Here is a 22,629-nt window from a genome sequence, read left to right on the forward strand (position 1 = left end):
CGCTGCATTGGACTCCATTAGTTTTAGCGAGGAGCATATGCCTAATGAAAAGGGAATTTGAATAAAAACAAGTTAATTATCTGGTTACTTCACAGCTTAATTTGTTATGATGTGTTGTGTTGTTTCCATTAATTGATCAGAAGTCATCAACTTATTTTTAACCGGCACTATGACTAACCACGAGTTAGTAAAATGTCCAATTAGTCATGTTGAAGCTAAACATGATTAATTATCTCGATTGGCCGTGGTTCATTTTGTTGTTAGGACTCAACAGAAACTTGCCGTGAGTCAAATGAAGAAACTCAAATGTTTTTTTTTCTCTCCCACCTGCTGCTGCCAAGCAAGTTTGACAGGATTTTTCAAGCCTCCCACATGGCTGTTAATTTGAATAAAAACCAGGCAGCGCTGTGGACAACCTGCCTGCACTTTGCACTTCATGGTACATTATCTCCCCTCGTCGCTCCTCCCTGTTTGCCTTCCTGAATTACTCGAAACACACAAAAGGTCTCCGCCATTCAAAGGACCCTGCAAACAGGAGCTTTACGCCTCTTTCAGTCACTTCCAACGGAACTAGATTAAGACACAGATGAAAGGTTGCTTAATGATTGAGAGTGAGCTATTGCAGGAATACATTTGGGTTTTCAATGAGTAGTTTACAGAAGTTTTTTTTCATAATGATTCAACCAGGAGCTTAACACATAATACAAATAAAGACAAACACAAAAAATGACTAGGGGATGAAAAATCAAACCAAACAGGTATTTAGATAAAAACCTGTCATTTCCAGGATTCAATGAGTCAACAAGTAGTGTGTGGGCCGGATGTTTACACTCCTTCTGCTGTCTTAAATCTCTGAGGCTGAAGTTCCTCAGTGTCAGCTTACAGTGGGGGAAGCTCTCCATGTCTTGTTTCTTGTTTCTGAGAAAAAAGGCTAGAGGTGAGGGGACGTAACCCATGAATCACTGCTGGAAACATTCAGTATTAGTTGTTTGAATTGAGCATAGTGAAATATGATAGTGTGAACAGTTTTCTTGCCCATAGGTTTATATGTATGATATAGATACAGTATGAAACAACGCTGTCAAAGAAATGAGATACATTACGTATGAAAGAGGGACAAAGAGGGAACAATTATCAGGCAAGTTGATTCATCTGGTTGCATTATTTGCCAAAAAGGTCAGGAGTCACGTATCACGGAATCTGAAAGGAGATAATGTGGGTTTAATATTAACATAAAAGTTTATACTAAGAATGATGTGGATTTAAAGGAGAGGAGTTAACCCTTTAGACTTCACTGGTGAGTGTATCATTAAAGGCACATGGTGTGCAGCAAAATACACACAAAACATTATTCTAAATTCTGGTGGAGATCAAATATGTCAGACTGAATTTTCTTGAAATCTGTATGAAATTAATAATGCACAGGCATCAAAATATGCAAACTTGTATGGGATTATGCAGCTATTAAAAACAAAATAACTGAAAATGTTTATAGGCTAGAATAAATGACTGATCTCCTGAAGGGAAGTACAAGGGTAAGAATAAACAGGACTCAGATACGTAAAAAAATATCTTCAACTTTAAAAATGAAGGTACAAAGCTATACAAAGCCTGTAGATTAATGCAACAAATGTAGTGCATGCAAAACCAATAGTACACTTTCCAGATCAAAGTGATATAGTAGATATACATTAGGTACATGCTTTTATACATTTTCATTTGTGTTTCATATTTATGTATACGAGGTATTAATCATGCATAATGTACAAATAATGTGAAATAATGTATAGGGGATGTTCCTAAACCTGAATTTACATGAGCGATGCTGCATCCTAAAAAAAAGTAATGATAATCATGATCACAATAGTAATAACCAGGTAATTTTTGTGGAATTGGTTTGTAAATTTGTTGAAAAAACAGTAAAGATTAGTCATAAAAAAATCTGTTCTTTTCTCAAAGGATCACTATTTTCACATATTGGCTGCTGATTAAATGCAGACAGAGAAACATCGCCCTCTACTGTATACAAACCGACACTAGTCGCCTGTGGAAACGTCATCATATGGCGACAACATTTTCTTTCTTTTCTTTATATTTTCATCGGCTAATGTTGACAATAAAGCTTCACATTTGTGTATTGTATAAGTCGGTAAATTCTAAGAATTAATTTCGCTAGTTAAAGTACTAGTTTTCTATAATATAAAATATATAAAGTAAAAATAAACCGGAAGTCCACTCTCCGTTTGTAAACACATGGCTTGTAGTCGTGCCTGATGCTCAATTATGCCAAAACTCTTCGATATAAAGTTTCCAGGAGGATGTAAGACTCTCCCCGAAGGCTTCTGGTCAGCCGTAGACGTATGGATAAAGAAACCTCACGTTGTAAACAAGCGTCTTTGCGGAATTAAGGAGACGGAGAGTAAAGATGTGGGCAGAGAGGCTCTGCTGTTCCTGCTGGATGATCCTGAACTCACCCCCGATGTGCTCTCCTTCATAACCGGCACGGGTTCACCGGCACAGACGCACGAAAAGGAAACCCCCTGGTCTTCTAGTGTCAGAACAGTCATTCCTAAAGTAAACAGTTATGGGACAAACCTGCAAAAAGAAGTCATACTCAAAGGTAAGACTGCAGTTGAATGAAGGCTCAACCCAACTCTGTTCTCTTGTTACAACTTTAAAAAAATGTTTTTTGTCTGTTTTAAGACTTTGGCAGACAACTAGTGACCTTTCTTCCATTTGAAGAGGACTCAGAAGGACAGGTGTCTCTAAAGAGGGGCAACATTTATCAGTTCCAGCTCCTCCATCAGGACTGTGAGGAATGGTGAGTGGCTGAATGAGCACAGTCTGACCAACTACGGTGGCCTGGAGGTAAACATGACTGCTTCAAGGTCACAGAAAGATAACATATCGTTTTCTTTTTTTAATACTTTTTTTTTTTTATGAAAATAGCTTTGGGATGCTTTCCCGAAATAAGTTTCCTTTTGTTTGGTTTATTGACAACATTATAAAATACAACAGTGTTTGATTATTTCCATCGTTGTTTTCACAGTCCACCATCATTAAACAAGATGCACAAAGGCATTTAGTGTCTGATATGAACTGTTGAATAGGAACTAAATAACTAGAAAATTCAATCAGCCTTCATTGCTAATTTCACTTAGAACAAGCTCATTAGTTAAAATAGCAGAAGATAGCTGCTGGGTGTTCACTAACTCCCCATTCTTCCCACTCTCTATGGGGTCCACATGTGCACATACATGTAGAACTGTGCAACATTACATCACAAAACGTAACTACTGTAGATTTTAACATTTTATCTGGACTCCTAACGACAGGCCTTTAAAGTTAGGTAATAAAGCAGGACCCACATTAAGGCCCTTATCTTTAAATTAGCTTCCACGACATACATTTTCTTAGTGATTTTAAAATTTGAATTTGTGCAGGGCCCTGGAGCTGCATGTTTTGGCTTCAGACGCGTGGTTCTCTGATGGCGTGGCCTACCCAAAGCTGCCCTGGCTGTCCACTGACCTGCTGCCTAAACTGGTGCGCTGGGCCACCGAGTGCAAGAGCAGTGACTTCAAGAGCACCTTGTCCCTGCTGCCGGTGGAGAAGTACAGCGTCATGTACCAGCAGCTGAAGGAGAAGTACAAGGCCATGGTCAAGGTACAGTCCACTGTTGTTTTATACATGTAACCTGTTCTAATGTCGTTAATATTTATAGATCTTTATTACGGAGTACTGATGTTTATTTTCCCACGCTCTCCAGATTTGGCCTGAGGTTACAGATCCTGAGAAATTTGTCTACGAGGATGTCGCCATTGCTACATATCTCATTGTGAGTTTGTTTTGATATCAAAATAAATGATTTAGCAATGCTACATCAGTTGAGTCCTAAAGGTTGACGTGTGAATTGAAGAATAGCCCTCACGCCTTATATGTCTTGCTTACTTTAAATGTGTGTGACCACTGCCACGTATACCAACGTATACTGCACATGTTCATGTAGGTGAAACTTATCTGTCACATGTTGTCAGGCCACGTAACCAAAGCTGGGTCAACCAATTTGAGTGTGACCCACTCGCTCAGACCCAGTAAATTGATTCACACGTCATGCCAGAGGCAGGTGAGAGGGCGTCTGCAGCAGCTGCAGGTGTCGCGCTGCCGCCGATCGAGGGCTCTCATCAACAGTCTCTGTCACTGTTCCCCAGGTGCTGTGGGCCGAGGAGCGAGCAGAGAAAAGTCTGACCGCCAAACAGTCCTTTGTGGACCTGGGCTGTGGAAACGGCCTCCTGGTCCACATACTGGCCAGTGAAGGGGTAAGCTGGGTGTCATGTGTGTGATGTAAAGTACGTTACTTCCTGTTTTAGAAGCTCACTGAAAACCAACAGAAGCCACAGAAAAAAACAAAACATTGATCTGAAGCTCAATTATGAGGCTATTTTGTAAATAGTTTTCTAATAAATGATAAATATTGCAACTTCTGATCAGCAAAAATCAATTTCAGGCTTAATAGAACAACCTCGCTTTAAGGTTTTTTGGTTTAAACTCTGTCTGTACAACAATTTAGTTGCTTGAACAGACTCAGGTGCTGGTGTACTTGGCTCGCTTGTCCCTATTAGAATCTGAACTGAGGACAGTCAGAAGCCGTACCTTAATGTCATATTATGAACGAAAGGGGATGCAAACGCTTAACAAAACATAAAGCTTATTAACGACATCAAGAAGACTTTAGCTGCTATATCTTTCAACTGAGAACGAGTCCGCTGACCTGCATGCCGTCTTGCGTTGCAGCATCCCGGAAAGGGCATCGATGTTCGGAAGAGGAAGATCTGGGACATGTACGGACCCCAGACTCTGCTAGAGGTGAGCGAGCCGAGCACGAAGGAGGCGGACACATTTAATTAGGGCCCGAGCCGCCGACAACGTCGGGCCGGCGAAGGCCCTATTGAGTTTCTAAGGGGTATTCTTATTATGATTCTTATTTTTGTAGGGAATGAGCTCGTAGGGGCACTTGCCATGCATGAAAACTCACCAAATTTGCACACCTCTCAGATCTGGTGGAGAAACTCTGCTGCGCAAGGTTGCATACTTGTGTGTAAAAAAATGGCTCTCTAGCGCCCCCTACAAGGCGGTCCGGCCACGCCCCTCGGCCAGTTTGTCCGATTGACTTGAAAATCAACACACATGTCCTAATCCACTAGATCTAAAAAAAAGCCTCTCAGACCCCGAAACCGCGCCTAGGAAAATTTTCCGCCATCTTGAATTTAGTGTAAAACACATCTTTGCGAACTCCTCCCACACGCTGGCTCCGATTGCTACCAAATTTTCTGTGGATCATTATTGGATGTAGATCACTCAGATTTATCAAAAGCTTTTTGATATCTATTTGCGTTGAAAAGATATGGACCAATGAACTTCTTAGGGGCGTGGCTTAATATCAATTCACATAACTTCTCAACCCATTGTCGAAAATTCACGAAACTTTCAGCATATGTGCACATCGCATACCGTAACATACCCTGAGATTTTTGTTGCATTCAACCAATAGGGGGCGCTACAATAAACCCGCAAAGTTGTGTTTTTTGGCACATTTTCCATTTTGCAGCCTTCGTACTTCAACGAACTCCTCCTAGAGAATTTATGCGATCGACTTCAAACTTGGTCAGGATGCTCTTAAGACCTTTGTGATTAAAAATTATTAAAAGCTAGAGTTTTCGTCGAAGAACCTTGACGTGGCGTGGCGGCCATTTTGCATCATTTTTCTGAAAAATCAAGTTGTTATAACTCCAAGGTACATAATCCAATCCACACAAAACTTCTTGTGCATGATGCCACTTCAAGCCTGAACATACTTAAATTGAAAAAAATGAAATAACTCATAGCGCCACCTACTGGCTGAAGGAAATGTCATATTTTATACGTTTCTTTATTCCTCCTAGCCAGGTGACCCGATTAGTCTCAAAATCAGTAAGGATAGTCTTAGGACATTGGTGAAGAGCCATCATAAGTATTGTGTGTTTTCGTTGAACGCTGTTGCCGTGGCGACGCATCGTTCGCCATGCAAAATTGAAGTTGTTATAACTCAAAGGTACATTATCCAATTTGCACAAAACTTCTTGTGCATGATGCCACTTCAAGCCTGAACATACCTGATTTGAAAAAATTCAAAAAATTCATAGCGCCACCTACTGGCTAAAGGAAATTTGTTTCAGTAGGTTAGGATGCTCAGAAAATCATGGTACTTTGCACAAGTGTCAAAGGCATCGGAAGAAATATGTGGAATGATTTTTGGCCTTGTCCGTTTTAAATTGCCTCTGTAGCGCCCCCTACAATATTTCAAAAGAGCAGCCCCGGCGCTACGTTTGAGCTACATGTACGAAACTTGGTGGGCACATGTATCCTCTTGAGACTTAAAAATAAGTCTCTTGGCACCATGCTCTAAAACCTACCGAAGTCGGCCATTTTGATTTTGGTGTCATTTTTCCATAGCATAGTAGGTTAGGATGCTCAAAAATTCATGGCACTTTGCACATGTGTCAAAGGCATCGGAAGAAATATGTGGTATGATTTTTGGCCTTGTCCGTTTTAAATTGCCTCTGTAGCGCCCCCTACAATATTTCAAAAGAGCAGCCCCGGCGCTACGTTTGAGCTACACGTACGAAACTCGGTAGGCGCGCGTATCCTGCGGAGACTTAAAAATAAGTCTCTTGGCACCGTGCTCTAAAACCTACCAGAAGTCGGCCATTTTGATTTCGGTGTCATTTTTCCTCAGCATAGTACTATTTGCAAAGCATCGTTTCCGGCATCGGGCGGTCCCACGCGGGATCGACGACGTCTCGCTCGCGGACGCGCAGTCCAGCGGTCGCGGACGTTCTCCGACGCGCAGGCCGGAGTCCGCCGCAAGCCCCGACGCGCAAGGGAGGCGAGGGCCCGTTCATCACTGCTCGCAGTTTTAATTAGTGTTATTATCTCTTCACATGAAACGGAGAATACATATCGCACGCTGTAGGTGTCTATTGAGCTGGCATCACCCCCTCACTGCTGCTGCTCTGTGCTTTGATTCATGGGTGAACTATTTGAGACAACTTCTAGAACACGAGAAAGTCTTTTGTATTAGAGCACAAAATGTAAATCTTAAAATCAATGATATAAATGTCTCTTTATTCTATCACATGATCCTCATCACCAGCTGCTCCCTCAGAGGCAGAGATTGAAACTTGTTCTTTTTGAAGTGTTAAACACTGAGGGTTGAATTTGAGTAGCACACAGAAAATAGGACACGGAATTGTAAATAGATAAATACATTTATGAAAATATTAAAACAAATTATAATGCATGTTTATTTTCCTCATTTGTTAACCTTTTAACTGCACTAGAAATAGATTCAACGTCTTTTTAATTTATCTTAGTCCTGAAACTATTAATCAATTAGTTGATCGACAGAATCCGTCAGCAACAATATTGATAATCCGTGAATGGTTATATTCTATATATTAAAATGTTTGCCACTTATTGACCAAACAATGAATTGATTAATGGACCAAGTATTCAGCAGATTAATTGATAATGAAAATAATATTCACTTGCTGCCCCTGAATGAACCTTTTTAACTGTTAAATATTTATTAAAATCCATTAAAAAAAATATTGTTTTGTTACTTAACAGTAATAAAACAGTGTGCTACCTGTGACATTACCTGACATTTTACACTTTTGATTTAACTACTCCCACAAGCTACAAAAAGAAAAACGCTACCACTGCACAGGGGACTGAATCCAGACAAATCCATGTAAACACACACACACACACACCGGCAGGGAAACCAGCCCCCAAAACACTGCCTCCTGGACTCAGTCATTCATTTGGCAACAAGCTGCTGACTGCTTCCATCTCAGGTCATCTATTATTGACAGATCTTTTGGGAGCGGATGTGGCAGACCAATCTTTCTTGGCCCTCAGGGGTGCTGTACTCTTAAATCTCCATTTGGAGGCTCTCTCTGAACCTCACAGGCCTCAGTGCCGCTCACCTGCTTTATGTGTGATGACAGGTGTGCTGAGATATATTAAAAGTTTGAGAAAAAAAAATGTCCTCTTTGGACAATTTCCATCAGATTTCCGAATCATATCACGGCTGCATGCGTCTTCTTAGCTCTAAGGACCTCTTGTGCTTTTTTTTGGTCTTTGCTATTTCAGGAAAAGGCAATTACTCCCAGCGAGCGCTTCTTATTCCCGGGTACGGACTGGCTGATTGGGAACCACTCGGACGAGCTCACACCATGGATCCCCGTTATAGCTGCCAGGCGAGTCATCAGCAGACACAATCTCACTCAGCAGCTCAAGTGCCAGCTGATCTCTCTAATTTGGAATAACATTATGGGCAGAGGGGGGGGGGGGGGATGTGTGAATGTGTGTTCCTGCATGTCAGTTTTGCTTTTTACTTCTAAGGCGACCACCTGATGGCGACGTTGAGCCTCAGACTTCTGCTTTTACGCTAACGTGACTGCAGATGATGATCTCTGCTGATGGATTCTTGTTGATTTATAATCATTGTTTCCTTTGGCGCTGGGTGAGAATTCTTTTGCTCTTACTGCAGGTCATCTTACTCCTGCCGGTACTTCGTCCTCCCCTGCTGTTTCTTCGACTTCTATGCGAAATACCAGAGACGCCAGTGCAAGAAGTCTCAGTACAAAGAATACATCGACTTCATCACGGAGGTCAGCCAAGTCAGTGGCTTCAACACCGAGGAGGACTGCCTGAGAATACCGTCCACCAAACGGGTAGGCTTACGTAGGCCGGACTCAGAACTCACTCGTCTAATCCCCAAACATTTGCCATATTTTTTTAAAAGATTGTTCTTTTAATCCAAACTCTAAAACAGGTTAAAAAGCACTATTTAACTTTAGAATTGATGCAGCAGATGCTTAGGTATCCTGATCTTTATACCGACCCCGAGTTTTGGTCACGCAGCAAAAAACTCGAGCTCCTACACTTCCCACAATGCAACTTGATAATGTAATTAATCCCTTCTGGATAACGGCCCACATTTTTTCAAACTCTACACCCCCAGTTCAGATCGCAGTAAGCTCTCTCCGCAGCAACAGAGGACATTGTACAGCTGTTTTCACAGGAAGAGTAGTACTTTACATGACCAGTCAAGTAAACGGGTCATGAGTGCTCTTTTAACTGCGTAAATAACAAAATAAATAGACTATTTTGATCGTAAGACCTGCAAAGTGTAAAAAGACTACATAGTCAATCAGTGGGTGGTAAGTAGTGAAGACAGCATGCTGGTTTCTTACCCGACGCACTTGTACCTCATCCCTTTGATGTTGTAGGTGTCACTCTGACTTTCCTAACATTTTTTGTCTCTTTATTTATTAGAAAAAAGCTCTATGAATTCTCTGAAAAATGATCATAAAATGCATCGCTGTCTTTTCTCTACTTGAGCCTCATTTAGTACAGACAGACAGAAATACGTCGAGTCTTTATTGTCCCCAAAGGGACGTTTCTTTCACAGCTGGCAGCCGTTAATGGCTTCAATACACGTGGACAAGCAAGTATTTACTTAGCTTTTAATGTGTGGGGATCCGTCATAATCAGTGTTTTTTTTGTCCATAGTAACACACATATTGAGGATTTGTATTCATAATTTTGAGGGTTTTTATTTTTACACTATTGGACCTCAGCACCCATGGGAGTCGCCCTGACATTCAGCTCCTTCTTCTGCAGGTGTGTCTGGTGGGAAAGTCGAGAAGCTACCGGCTATCCGACGAGGCCGAGGCAGAGCAGCGACGAGCTCGTTACATCCAGAGCCACCAGACCACCGCTGGAGCCACGGCTCAGAGGTCAGGCATCCAAAATGACAAAGACACTGACGGGACCCCCGACAGCAGCTGGGGAGCGGGGTTCCAGCCCAGAGACAGGGTCGAAACGGTTCGAAACTGCGCCGCTCTCCCGCGGGACTTTGTTGACGGTGTAGTCCTGCAGGTTGCTAACGTTCTTCTGGGAATGACTGAAGAAGACGGCGGGACGTCCTCCACCGACTGGAATCGAGGAGGTAAACGGCAATAGACACAAAACACCTGAGATACAAAATAAATCACACAAGTCTCGCTGGACACAACCTCTTACCGAGGTGAACAGGTTCAGATTAAATCCAGAGTAGTATTATCTGTGAAGCTCACTGATCCAGTCTTGTTATTGTGCGCTTTGAAGGTTTCTTAATTCATTGCTTTGTAATATCTGTGGCAGGGGAGCTATTAATGTGTCCTTCAGAGGAAGAGATTAGCATCTACAGAAGCAGTGAAGTGAGGAAAAAAGGGTTAACGGTTTCAGGCCGGCTGACAAACTGATGCAATAATAGCCTGTAATATGTAATAAGGCTGTTATATGACGTTTCACTGTGAATATAATTTCCTTAAAACCAACAAAATACAAAATACAAAAACATTATTTTCATTATTTACAGCGTAGCTTATAATTAAATGTATCTCTGTTTTGCTAGGTGTCCATTTTATTATATACAATTTAATATATTATTTGTGATTTAAAGGTTGCTGAAATGACCCAACATTTCAGATGTTGGCTAACTGATATATGCTAAGCTAGTTACGTTAGCTTTAGCAGGAGTTTAGTTTTTTTTATCCTTCATGATCGTATATAGCTGCTGCCTCATTACCAAGAAGTCAGTATATCATAATGACTACATTTTACATACAGGTAGGCAAAAATCTAAACTTAAATTTTAGTCTTAGCTTTAGCTGAGGCTAACTCACCATTACCACAGTTTTGTAGTAACTGCTAATATGAAAAAGCAATATTTGTATACAATTTTGTTACGTAATATATTTTTTTTTATGGCAACACAGATGTACAAAAATGAGATTCAAGGCTCAAAGGAGTAGTTTGACAGTTTGGGAGATAGGCTTATTCGGGAGAGATGGCTTTGAGGACATCCCTCTAACATCTGTCTAGTAGTTATAAGACTACATCCAGCAGCCGGTTAGCCTAGCTTAGCATAAATACTAGGAACAGGGAAACAGCGAAAAAGTGTATTCCTCAAAAAGTCAAACTATTTATTTGACTCCATGCAGACTGAATATGTAGTTGCCTTTTGAAGGGCAGGATGAATCACTGCTCACATTTCTCGTCAGTTTCTTAAAATATATTTCTACACACACACACACACACACACACACACAGCGCCGCCGCTTTGAACTCTGTATCTCACTCTCTGCCAGCCACTTCCTGCACCACACGGTACAGAGAGTGCCACATATGCACACTGCATCACACACATGTACACGCCGCCCACGCGTCACGTTTGTCAACGTCTCTGCACCCCCCCCCCCCCCCCCCCCCCCCCGCTGCTACACAGACACACACACAATATGAATGACATAAGGAGATGAGGACTACTATCATTAAAACATGTCAGTGCTGAAATCTGAGGCAGAAGGTATGAGGGAGAGCGAATAAAGGGATCCTGTGACCCTGTATAGAGATGACTTGATGAATAATGCACCACCGTCTATGATTTATGCATGAAGATGCATTTGTATTGAGGTATTCCTACCAGTCATCAGCTGTGTGAGAACAGAAGGTAAATTTAGGGTGAGCCAGCCTATATTGGAAAGATCCAGGAGCGCTTTTGAGGCTTTTAATGTGTCGTCAAAGAGTATGAGGATTATTTAGGCGCAACTTAAGTATAATTTTGGGTTAAATAGCTTCCTGGCTTTAGTGTAAGTCCACATTTCCTTAAAGATATTTAATGCGTTGCTGTCATTGCTGTCTATGACTGGGTATCAGACCTGAGTAACTCTTCCTGCTTTAGACGGTTTCATTTCGTCAAAGCTCATGATTTGAAGCCAACAATGACAAACGCACAAGCCGTACCGCTGTTTCATAGCATGACATTTGTCCCCTGAATTAAAACACTGTTTATATATCTCCCTGGCGTTTTTAAATAGTTAACGGTAGCTGTGAGTCAAGTTATTCATGCGTGCTGTTCTGCTGACTGGGCTCAGGTAGTTACGTAATCATGCTGAGGATGTAAGTCCGTGTGTAGACAATAACTCGCATTACACTCTGCAACACTAAACCTCAAATCAGTAAAAAGTCAGGTACAGTAAGTCAAACATGAATTCAGAAGAATGTTCTTTGAATTGCACCCATTATATTTGCACTTAACAGAAACAGCTTGAAAGAGGGAGTGGGTGTGAGCTGGTACAGTATGTTATTAACGAAGGGCGCCTCCCATTGCGCTTTTTGCCAATTTTGGCCAGACTCATCATCGTCATCTTCCTCCACAGCTGCAGTCTTTACTGTTAAACTCACCTCACACATGAGATTACACCTTGTTCATCATATAATTAGAGCCACAGCAGCTTGTCAGTTAATCGATGAGTCGGTCAACAGGAAGTAAATCACTTTAAAACGATCATTAAAGGAATTATAAAGAAATGTTATGTTCCCGTTTTCACAGCCATTTATTCAGAGGCAGCTGATTTGTGATTATGGTTATTATGAGTGTTGTAATTATGAGTGGGAGGGCTTTCTGGCTTTTCACAAGATTTTACTTCAGAGGAAAAGAGGAAAAGATGACTTTGTGTAGCAGAAAGAGGTTTATTTTTCCTCTTCTTTCCCAACTTTTTAATTATTCTTCACCCCTTTGGATAATTCTGACTCTCAGGGAAACATACTCAACCATTTTTGAGCATTTTCAGGTTTTGACAGACAATAAAATCAAATCACGAGCAAACCTGTATTACGGCTGTGCTCATGATAATGATCCTTTCAAATGTTTTATTCACCACTCGGCAATCTTAAAGCTGATTTTCTGCACTCAGCCTGATTCTGAATTGGCTTAAGCAGCAAAAAAACAATCCTCCACAACAAGCAATCAATCGCCGGCCGTCTTAGCGTTTTGCACAGGGGACGTTAAGCCTTAAAAGAAACGGAAAAAAAACTCCAACTGTATGTCAAGTCGAGCCATTAATAATCATCTCCGTTGATCTTAGTCCAAGCAGAGTCTCCTCCGTCTATACGGCCCTCCTCCCATTAATCCCCATTAACATTGTAGGCAGTAAAGGGCAGCTCTAAACGCTGTATTGATATTATATTAAGGCCTGGAGCTCCCTGGCGTCTGGGCCGCAGGACGGCAGTCTGCCCGGTTTCACACTCTGCAACCCAGGACTGTCTTTGGCTGTGTGAGTGTCTGTGAATGTGGGGGTGTGTTGCATATTTTAGGTATTAACGCAGCAATTTTACCAGCAAAGGTGTCGGATGTATTTGGGAGGACAATATGTTTTTAGATGACTGAAAACCCTCATAGTTCTAAATTCAGTTGTAGAGTTTGTGCCACATTATAAATAAACTAAATAAAACTAAAATATATTAGCTTTTAGATAGTACCTTTATTTCTTTGGCCAACTGAACTCAGATAAGTATATATTTACCAATGAATTTCTCTCATATTTAATAATCTCTGAGCCAACAGGGGTTGACTGAAGTGCCAGCAGAGATTCGCAGTAGAAGTATGATGAAGATCGCGTTATGATGTCTGCAGATTTAGGTCAAATATTGTTACGAAATGGCACGAAGTAGCATTAGAAGTCCTGCGGTGTGTCCCTCTCCAATATGTCAGAGAAAAGGGGAGGAAGACTGTCATTTGTACAGAGCAAAGGTCAGTCCTGATTGAATTGTTTTCTGGGGGTAAAAGGTCAACGCCAGAAATATTGAAAGGCGCGGTGCTGTTCAGTAGTCTGCTAACTACTCGCTGAACTCGGAGCATAGGACTTTCTGCTTTTCTATATCCCACTTTCTACTTTTTTTGTATCTAAAATGAATGTCCCAGTGGCTCGACGGTGACTCACGCTCGCAAACGGTCGGCGGGAGTTGCAGCGGTGAAATGCATGCTGGGTGGAGCAGCTTTAATTGAGCACACTTCACAGCCCGGATTTACACTGAAAGGCAGCGACCGAGGACTCTCGTCCCGTCGTCCTGTCACTCCCGGAGCATTTCCACTGAGATGATGTCGTAGCTCTGCCTCTTACGAAACAACTGGTGACATCAGCTGACTCTGTAGGGTTGGACATTTTTTTCTTTTAATTTCCGTGCCTGCCTGAAGCAGCGTGTTAATATATTGATGAATGTTGCTTCGAAAAGACTTCCTCCTGCTCCTCTGTCACTCTCTGTTCTTCGCTCTTTCATCCCTTTCTTCCTCTCCTCCCTCCCCCCCCCCTCCCCCACAGGCAGCCTCTCTGTGAGCGAGGTCGCTGGGCTGTTGGAGCAGGAAACCCTGCAGCTCCTCAAGAAGGAGTGCGGAGGCCTTCAGACGCTGCTCAAGAACAACCACCAAGTCTTTAGAGGTAGTTGGACCACCTGCTTTATGTACAGTTTCATAGCCAGTCTACATAAAACACAATACACAACAAACAAAATAATAAAAGTTAAGATTTATTTGTAACTTTTGGAGGAAGCACTTTATTCCGAAGAGGTCTGGAATCTTCCTGTTGATCCTTCTCTTTCAGTAGAAGGAGGGACGGTGTACATACGAGACTGGCGGGACAGGAAGTCCTCCAGGGCGGTCACCAAGAGGAAGCCCGTTGCCCCCGGTGCCCTGAAAACTCGCCCCTGCTGGTTCTACGACCACCACCCTCAGCGCTGCCCCCTGCAGGCTGCACACTGTGCTTTCGCCCACGGACCGGAGGACCTCCGACCCTCCACCAGACCTTTGAAGAAGATGAGAAGCGAGGCCTTTTGATCGGCTCATTCCTCATGAACACTTTATTTGAACTCATTTGTTACGTTTATTTTTAAATTGAGTGTCTACTTGTCTAATTAACAGTATTCGTTCTGTCCATTGAACCTCCTGGAAAAGTCCCAACGTCCAGCTCTGCAGCCACAAAGAGGAAGAAGTTCAGAGTTTTATTGATGCCACGTTGCGTCATTCCAGTGTCCTCTTTCTTGTGTGTAAAGCTGCCAAAATGGGATGCTTCCTGGTGCAGATTTTGGTTTAACTGTTGGAGCTCGCTGACAACTCTGGGTTGTGTAGCTGCCGAAATTGGATTTCAAGGGATTCTTTTGTCTTTCTTTGTATTTATTTTGTAAAAATGTACACTTGCTGTATATTTAAAGATTATTAATTCTATCATGGATTTGCTTTTCTTGTCCAGCACTCTTTTCCCTCCACTGCAGCAAAACTTTAAAAAGCTTCTACGTACTTCAGTTGGACACTTGAGACAGGTACTTTGAGGTTCACAGACAGGGCGGCGGATAAAGGCCGGACAGCGTTTCAACAAAGTAAATGTTAGCGGTATGAATTATTTGTTGGCAGGAGTTTAGGGGTGAGCTGCATGTCGTCCCCTGTGGACGGCGGCTCACTGCTGTGTGTGTCTCTCTAACACAGTTTGCCATCACCCTGTGGCTCAAATGTCAAAAACAGTGAAGCCCACCCAGCGACGGCAGCGGGGTGATGGGAAGCATCGCCTCTGGGTTTGTATGAGCGACAACAATCGCACCATTGATGCAATACAGCACAAGGACAGACTATTTAAACCTATAAACCGATTACATTTTGCTGACATATAAAGACAAAGACGACCGGGAATAAAGTTAGCATTGTTTTTTTTAGTCATGTACCTGTCTCACAGGTAGTTGAATGTGCTGTGTGCAGTTTTCTGACAGTAAATGTTCAGACATTTTGACCTTTTGTAGCCACTAATGTGCAAATTGACGACTGAAGCTTAAAGGGTCAGTTCACCCAAACACCCTTGTTTCTTGTGAAGGCGACAACAACAAAAATAACTGCTCATTTAGTCAAAAGTATGATTTTTAATTATTAACAATTTTACTTTAAGTTTGATTAATTTAGTCGTTATTTTGACCAATAAAGTAAAATATCTCAATTGTAAATGTAATCTTGTATATATTTTTTTACTTAAATAGTCTACATTTTGACATAGTTTGTCATTTTAGTAAATATTTTACACTTATAATCCCCATTTACACCATACTCATCATTTTGACCGATGAAGTCATTCATTTGACTTACAATCCCATAGTTTTGACTTACTTTCACCTAGAATTAAAAGACTTCAGACTTAGGTCTCATATCTTTGATATCTCATGATTTAGCTGAACTGAAGCTTTACAATACAACTGCATCCAGATAAAGTAGACAACACCAAAATCCCTGAAACAGCAGTGAGTTCTGTCTCAGGTTGCTGTTGTAAATCACGTGCACTGAATCCATTCCCTGGTGTTCAGAGGATTAAATCCATACTGTGGTTCAAAAGGACATCCTATATGGTTAGTTAGTGGACTGTATGCCCCCATACCCCCTGCAGCTCAATGGCTGTGTCATCGAATACTAACGAAGACGTACATGTTTTTACTCAGTCTGTCTGACCACAGGTTCATCACAAGGTGAAAAAGCCGGCTGGAAAGGACGCTGCAACAGTTTTCTGGACAATTTGTGGTTTCTGAAAAGCCATTTAGACGTAAATGATGCTTCAGCTGTTATGGAAATACACTACAGTGGAGTTGAAAGTGTGTGTGGTTGTGTTTTGACAGGCAGTACTCTGTCACATTGTGTGGGTTTTAATGACCTGCTCAAATCCCCCCCCCCCCCCCCCCCCCCCCCCCCCCCCCCCATGTCATTATGCTAACAGGAAGAAATCAGCTCATACAAATACTCAGCAGATATCGTCGACCTGCTTCCCTACATGTAGCTGCAGACTAGTGTGACGTGTTAGCTGACGAGCTGAGGTGTTCACCTGCCAGATCCCCCCCAAACACACACTCCTGCCATGACCTTTCTGACCCACGTTCAATAAGCCATCATTATGACTCTGTTTACTTCCGCCTCGCACCGCTGCCTTGGAGATCCCATCCCTCCCTGCCTCCCTCCCTGCCCTCACATAAACACTGCACAGGAGGTCTGCTGCTCGCCCATGCACTGAAGAATGCACCATCGTGCCAAAAACAACTGCTACGAACAAGAAAACACTTTTCACTTCACAATACATGCATAAAGCTGACTTAGTAAAGAGATGCGGTAAGCCTAGTTTTGGTCATTCGCAGATCAAAAGATGTCTCGACTCTCTGTTGAACTGAGTTTCATTTTGTTGAAAGGTCTGTTAGATGTCGAGGTTGCATACAACCATGATTGTAATGCCTATTTTAACATGTATTTAGAAGCTGTTACACATTGATTGAAATGCCGGTGAAACAATGATTACATGGAACCATGAAGCCCCTCCCAAAAAATGTCACGTTTCAACCACATTTTTTTCCAGAGATCCAAACATCTTTTGACCAATCAAATGACTTACCAGGCACTCTACAGTAGCTGGATCATTAGAGCAAATGTACTTACAACTGTAGAGGAGACGATACATATTCTGGGATACGTAAATCAGGATTGTGAAATGGTAGTTTGACAAAACAATCCCAACAAGGTCCAAGATGCTAGCTTTTTTCTGGGCTTTCAACCAGTGAAACAGAAATATGATTATCATATACAAAAACACTACACAGTGATTCCCTGCATTGCATTAAAACGCTTTATTAATCTCCAGTGAGGGAAACATTTTCCATCAAATCAACTACATACAGACAACAATAGACATTTCCACAGTGCACAACAGACAGAACACACATTACAACGAATAAATAACACCATGAAATGCCATATGAGACGTGAATAACATCAGAAAGATGCTAAATCTATAAACCACATCTAACAGTGCTGCTGGAACAAAAGGCCTTCTGGGTCATTCAGTAGAACACTGAGGCATCTTTAGTCGCTCACTGAATGAGCTTCTGAGTCCATTAAAAACACGGTGTAATGGATGGCCTTCGAAATACACAGTCGTGTACATGAGGGTATTTGTGTCAGAGGGTGAAGAAGATAAGAAAACAGAAGAGAAACATTCAACAGAAATTACAAATCTTTGCTTTTGCTTGGAGACGTAAAGTCTCCTTTAAAAAAGTGAATCTGCATGTCTTACACAATGTCTGATACTGAACAGGGGCTCCAGTTGTTTAGTCTGCAAATGATACTTCTCATGACAGCGATTTCTTGCAGTATCTAAAAAAAAAAAAATGTATCTCATACAGTGGAATGATGTCAATCGGCTGGTCCCGGTCTCAGTCCAGAGGAATGTATTAGAGACGGGAAAAGCTAAACAGAGAGGACAGACAAAATGACTCCCCATGCTGTTAATCTAGGTCAGGGAGAAGTGGCTGCATCGCTTTGCCTAAGCCAACAACTTTCCCTGTGTTTCCCTCATGATTTATTCATTGTGGCACCACGGGACCCGGTGATGTACAGAAGTCTCTCTCAGCAAAGCCATGCCGTGTATTACTGCAACGCTGACAGCTGTCACTGCAATGAACTCTTTTGTTTGACTGTGGCTGCTGCTGCCTTACAAAATTGTCTCGTTCCTCCCCGTTTGTATTATGTTCGTGAGGGTCCTGAACAGAGGGGTTGTTTCGGTACATTATTTTGTTTCACTATCTGTTTTGTATTTGCTATTGCTGGCTTCAAATGGATATTGTGAGCATGTGGTTACGGCATGAGAAGTCGTGTACACAATGTGTTTGTCGTTCGAGTGGTTAAATCGCGATACACTGCTGCTGAGGCAACCGAGGCTAACGTAATCCAGGAACTTCAAAGGAATAATGACATGAGGCCCGTTGGGAATATCAACATTTTCCTCAGATGTATTATATAATTACGTAGAAATACTATACGACTACAATTTTAATATAATAACTACCCATCCAAAAATGAATGCAATAGTTTGTGGCTTGATGATGTCGAAAGCACTTGTGGAAAGTGTGTTAAAAACTTTTTCCAACTTTGTTCCTTCACTATCTTAAAAAGAAGGAGCTCTTAGGAGGATTTCCCCACCAAAGAAAAGTACACGACGCATCTTAAATCTGAAAAGTCGAAGGATGATACTCCCACCCTCGATCAATATCTCAAAGCAGCGGATGGTCACGGCAGATAACACACTTCTAGCCTTTACTCTGTGTACTTACTACTCACTGAGTGTTGTACTGTGGAGGAGAACACCTCCCCCCCCCCCCCCCCCCCATCCAACACCCCCTGCCTCGACCTTCCTCATCACCTCCTCAGACCTGGGTGACACTCGGAGATAAGGGAGTTAGGCTCTCAAGCCTTCACACCCGGTGCTCCCTCAGCGTGTCATGGCATGAACTGAGAGCGACAGGAAGAGTGAGATAAGGGGGGGCGGGGGGGGGGGGGGGGGGGGGGGGGGGGGGGGGTTGTTTGGAAATGTTTCACCATTCAACACTTACTTCAAAAAGTTGGCGGTTGAGAGGTGCCAAGCGGAGAGGGTGCTTCTTCTCGACAGAGCTGGAAATACACAATACATGCACACATGGGCCGTGCCATGGCTTCCACCCAATTCACTTCGATTTATAACACAGTTTATGCATTCTCCTGCCAGTGTAACGCTTAGTGATCCATCATACTGTATGCTCACTGGTTTATCTCACTAAACCTGCATTAAGAGTTGATTTTTGCAACAGAATCCCAGATAGACACAACCATAACTTTGTCTTTTTTGGCCTGTTGAAATTGCCACTCGGGGGCCAATCCACTCAATTCATATTTTATGAGATGTTAATTTAATACCGTGTTCGGCACAAAACACGCGGTGCCTCGCGGTGTGAATTCCCACTCTCCCAGTCTTCTGCTAATCATATTGAATATATATTCAGATTACCGCCTGTTTAAATCTCAGCGACTCTATAGAGCCTGGGAAACACGGGAACGCTGAGTGAGGAGGTAACATAATCTGCATGAGAAATTGTCATCTGTAGAAAAGCTTCAAAAAAACAGAATGTAATTAGTTTCTTTCCTTTCGGTTTTTACATTGAAGCAGTCGCTCATTCTGTGGTTCTTGCTGTCATTTCCCTTTTACCAATTAATTTAAATTTTAGATTGAGGGAGATTCTGAGCGTTCTGTAAGTGAATATTAAAGAGCATCTTTCCACTGGGTTACCTGCAACAGGGCGAACCTTAGTGCCATCCGTGTAGGAGTTTGCTTGCCTTGTGGTAATGCTTGCAGGCTGTGTGTTGTTGCTTTATTTGTTGGTTTATTTTCATGGTTATTATTATCAAGGAGGTCATCTTTTCATTGGGAAGCCACTTGTGTCATTTGTTTCTTCAAGTAAATATTTCTGCGTTAAGTGGTTGAGTTACTGGTTCTCAAGCTTCTTCCCGGTCAGACGAAATCTAGAGAATCAGTGTCGTCACAACATGATGTCATTTCATATTCAGATTGACCTTTTATTCAGAATTTTAGAGTGAAATTCTCCATGTAAACACAAACCAAAGGATGAAACACATAGAACTATGATTTCTGTTCACAGGCATTTCTAACTCTCTCTCAGTTAAACAAAGACTTTGTGTGCCAGGCTCCCAATGCAACAACAACTTCATGATCAGAGAAGATTCTTTTACTGACTTGCTGCTGCTTTCACTCAGAATGTATCATCTTTTTTATTGTAAAATACGGTCACATTCACAGATTTTTTATCAGTAGATATTAAGGGCAAGAACTGCTGGAGATCCATGTAAACTAAATCATAAAAGCACTTTTTGTGAGCACTTGGTCCAAACATTTGGTTGCGTTATTGTAAACCCAGTAATAAATAAATCAGCACATCTAGACAATTTTACAGCTTTTCCACATTGATGACATTTAAAAAATATTTTTTAATAAACAATAGGCCCATTTGGGAAAGTGAAATAACACAATCAGCATGACTGTCATCCAAGTGCATGCTCCATATTGTTCTTAAAACTCTATACGATCAACATTATAAAAAGTCTATATCTCATTCTTTAATCAATTGCATCAGCAGCTTTCAGGGAGGAACAGCATTGAATCATTCTTGTGGGACACAAGCACATTCAATTTGGGTTTCGTGATGCCATATTACGTAATCCGTTTTTGCTTTCAGCGTGACATCACACCTTTCGGCTGATCGCCACGTGAAGACCATTAAAGTGCTGTGAGCATGCAGCTCCCATGAGTCAAGCAACTCGCCTCTACAGACTTGTCAAAGTGAGAAAAGAAAATGCAATCCGACCGACGTAAAAGAGCAGCTCAGCGGCTTCACAATCGGCGAAGTGAAAATGGGGGGTTACCAGAGAGGCAGAAACCGGGAGAGGGTGTCGTTACCATGGGCGACAGGCCGAGGTGACCCAGATGGTACAAAAGCAGCCGAGCCTATACGGGCCGCCGCGCTTTGACACACTAAGTAGAAACAAGCCACACACTGCATTACCCACTATAGTCTTTTCTTAAAACTATGGTCACACCCCTGGTTGAACACATTCTGCTGCATGGTGGATTGACATAATTCCGCGTTTAAACTGCGCATGCATCCTTGTTTACATCTCGTCAAGCGCGTGCCTCTCCAAATACAGTGTTGTATTAGCCGCGTGCGTGTTTGCTTGGAGCCAATAAGGGAAGCGTTAAACAGTTCAATGGATACATGTGGCTGCACAGGGGAGGACAAACAGTGTCAAATCACAGACATGACTGAACGATGTGCTGTTTGTGGCCACTGGAGCATATAGATGTGACTCACATAAAGGTCCTGTTTGTGCTGCAGCAGAATAAAATCAAAGTGTTCACAAATGAATAATACACTAACAGTAGCCACCTTTAAAGGAATAGTTTGACAAGCTGGGAAATATGCATTTTTTCACCAAAAGTTATAGATAAATGCTGCCGTCGTGTCTTTAAGTATGAAGCTAAGTTACGCGGTTAGTTTAGCGTAGCATGAAGAATAGAAGCAGAGGGAAACAGCTAGCTTGACTCTGTGCAACGGTCGAAAATAAGCCTTACATGCTGGCTAACAGCAGTGCAGCTAAGTGACTTCCCAGAGATTTGTCATCAGACAGATGAACGTTTGTTTGTTTGTGAAATAGTTACAGCACAACACACCTCAAACTGTCATTTTCACTTTTCTGTTTCAGTGCGGATTGAACAAACAACAATAAACTTGTTTTTGATGGGTTGGTAGGCATATTTGTCGGCCAGGTTAGCTGTTTCACTGTGCTAAGCTAACAATTTCCTGGTTCCCTCTTACCAAGTAAGTGAACAAGCATTGAACATTTTTGAATTCCTTTAAATTTCCCACAATGGTGCTTGACATTTGGTTTACCATAATGATACATTGAACATTACCTAATGAACATTTGTGCAGATTCACTGATGATTAGGCAGACGATTGATGTAAAGATTTTTCTCTTGCCACTGTACATTTAAATCAGACTCATGTTGAAGTATGTAGACTGTACTTCTTCTTTGTATGAGCGCTCAATGTAATCTTGGTGGCAGTGTCCAAAAGAATCAAGTGCCAAAACCCACGAATAATGGATCAGAGGGACTTCCTGTGATCGAATATGCCCCCGCCCCATCTCTAATGAGATCCTCTAAATATTTTACATGATGCCAAACAAAGCCACATATAGCAGACACTCTCATTATTTCAACCGGTCTGCACGTCCACAATCAAAAAATGGCATCTGCGTTAAAATGTCTTTCCTCCATCTAATCTGTCCTTGGGCAGGAATGT

At 42.0% G+C, this 22,629-nt stretch overlaps 1 protein-coding gene across 1 annotated transcript; it reads left to right on the top strand.

Annotated features, from left to right (window-relative positions):
- Positions 1–2,283: 2,283 nt before the first annotated feature.
- Positions 2,284–15,156, top strand: trmt44 (tRNA methyltransferase 44 homolog; the record flags this gene model as incomplete). The annotated part of the gene is made up of 11 exons (XM_079184712.1): positions 2,284–2,620; positions 2,704–2,821; positions 3,444–3,663; positions 3,767–3,835; positions 4,209–4,316; positions 4,792–4,863; positions 8,194–8,300; positions 8,594–8,777; positions 9,730–10,057; positions 14,253–14,369; positions 14,532–15,156. 11 exons carry the CDS (start codon positions 2,284–2,286, stop codon positions 14,762–14,764), a joined length of 1,893 nt encoding a protein of 630 aa, XP_079040838.1. The 3' UTR covers positions 14,765–15,156.
- Between the last annotated feature and the right edge of the window lie 7,473 nt (positions 15,157–22,629).

The sequence above is a fragment of the Pholis gunnellus genome, assembly GCF_910591455.1.
Source record: "Pholis gunnellus genome assembly, chromosome: 23".
In the NCBI taxonomy this organism is placed as follows: Eukaryota; Metazoa; Chordata; class Actinopteri; order Perciformes; family Pholidae; genus Pholis; species Pholis gunnellus.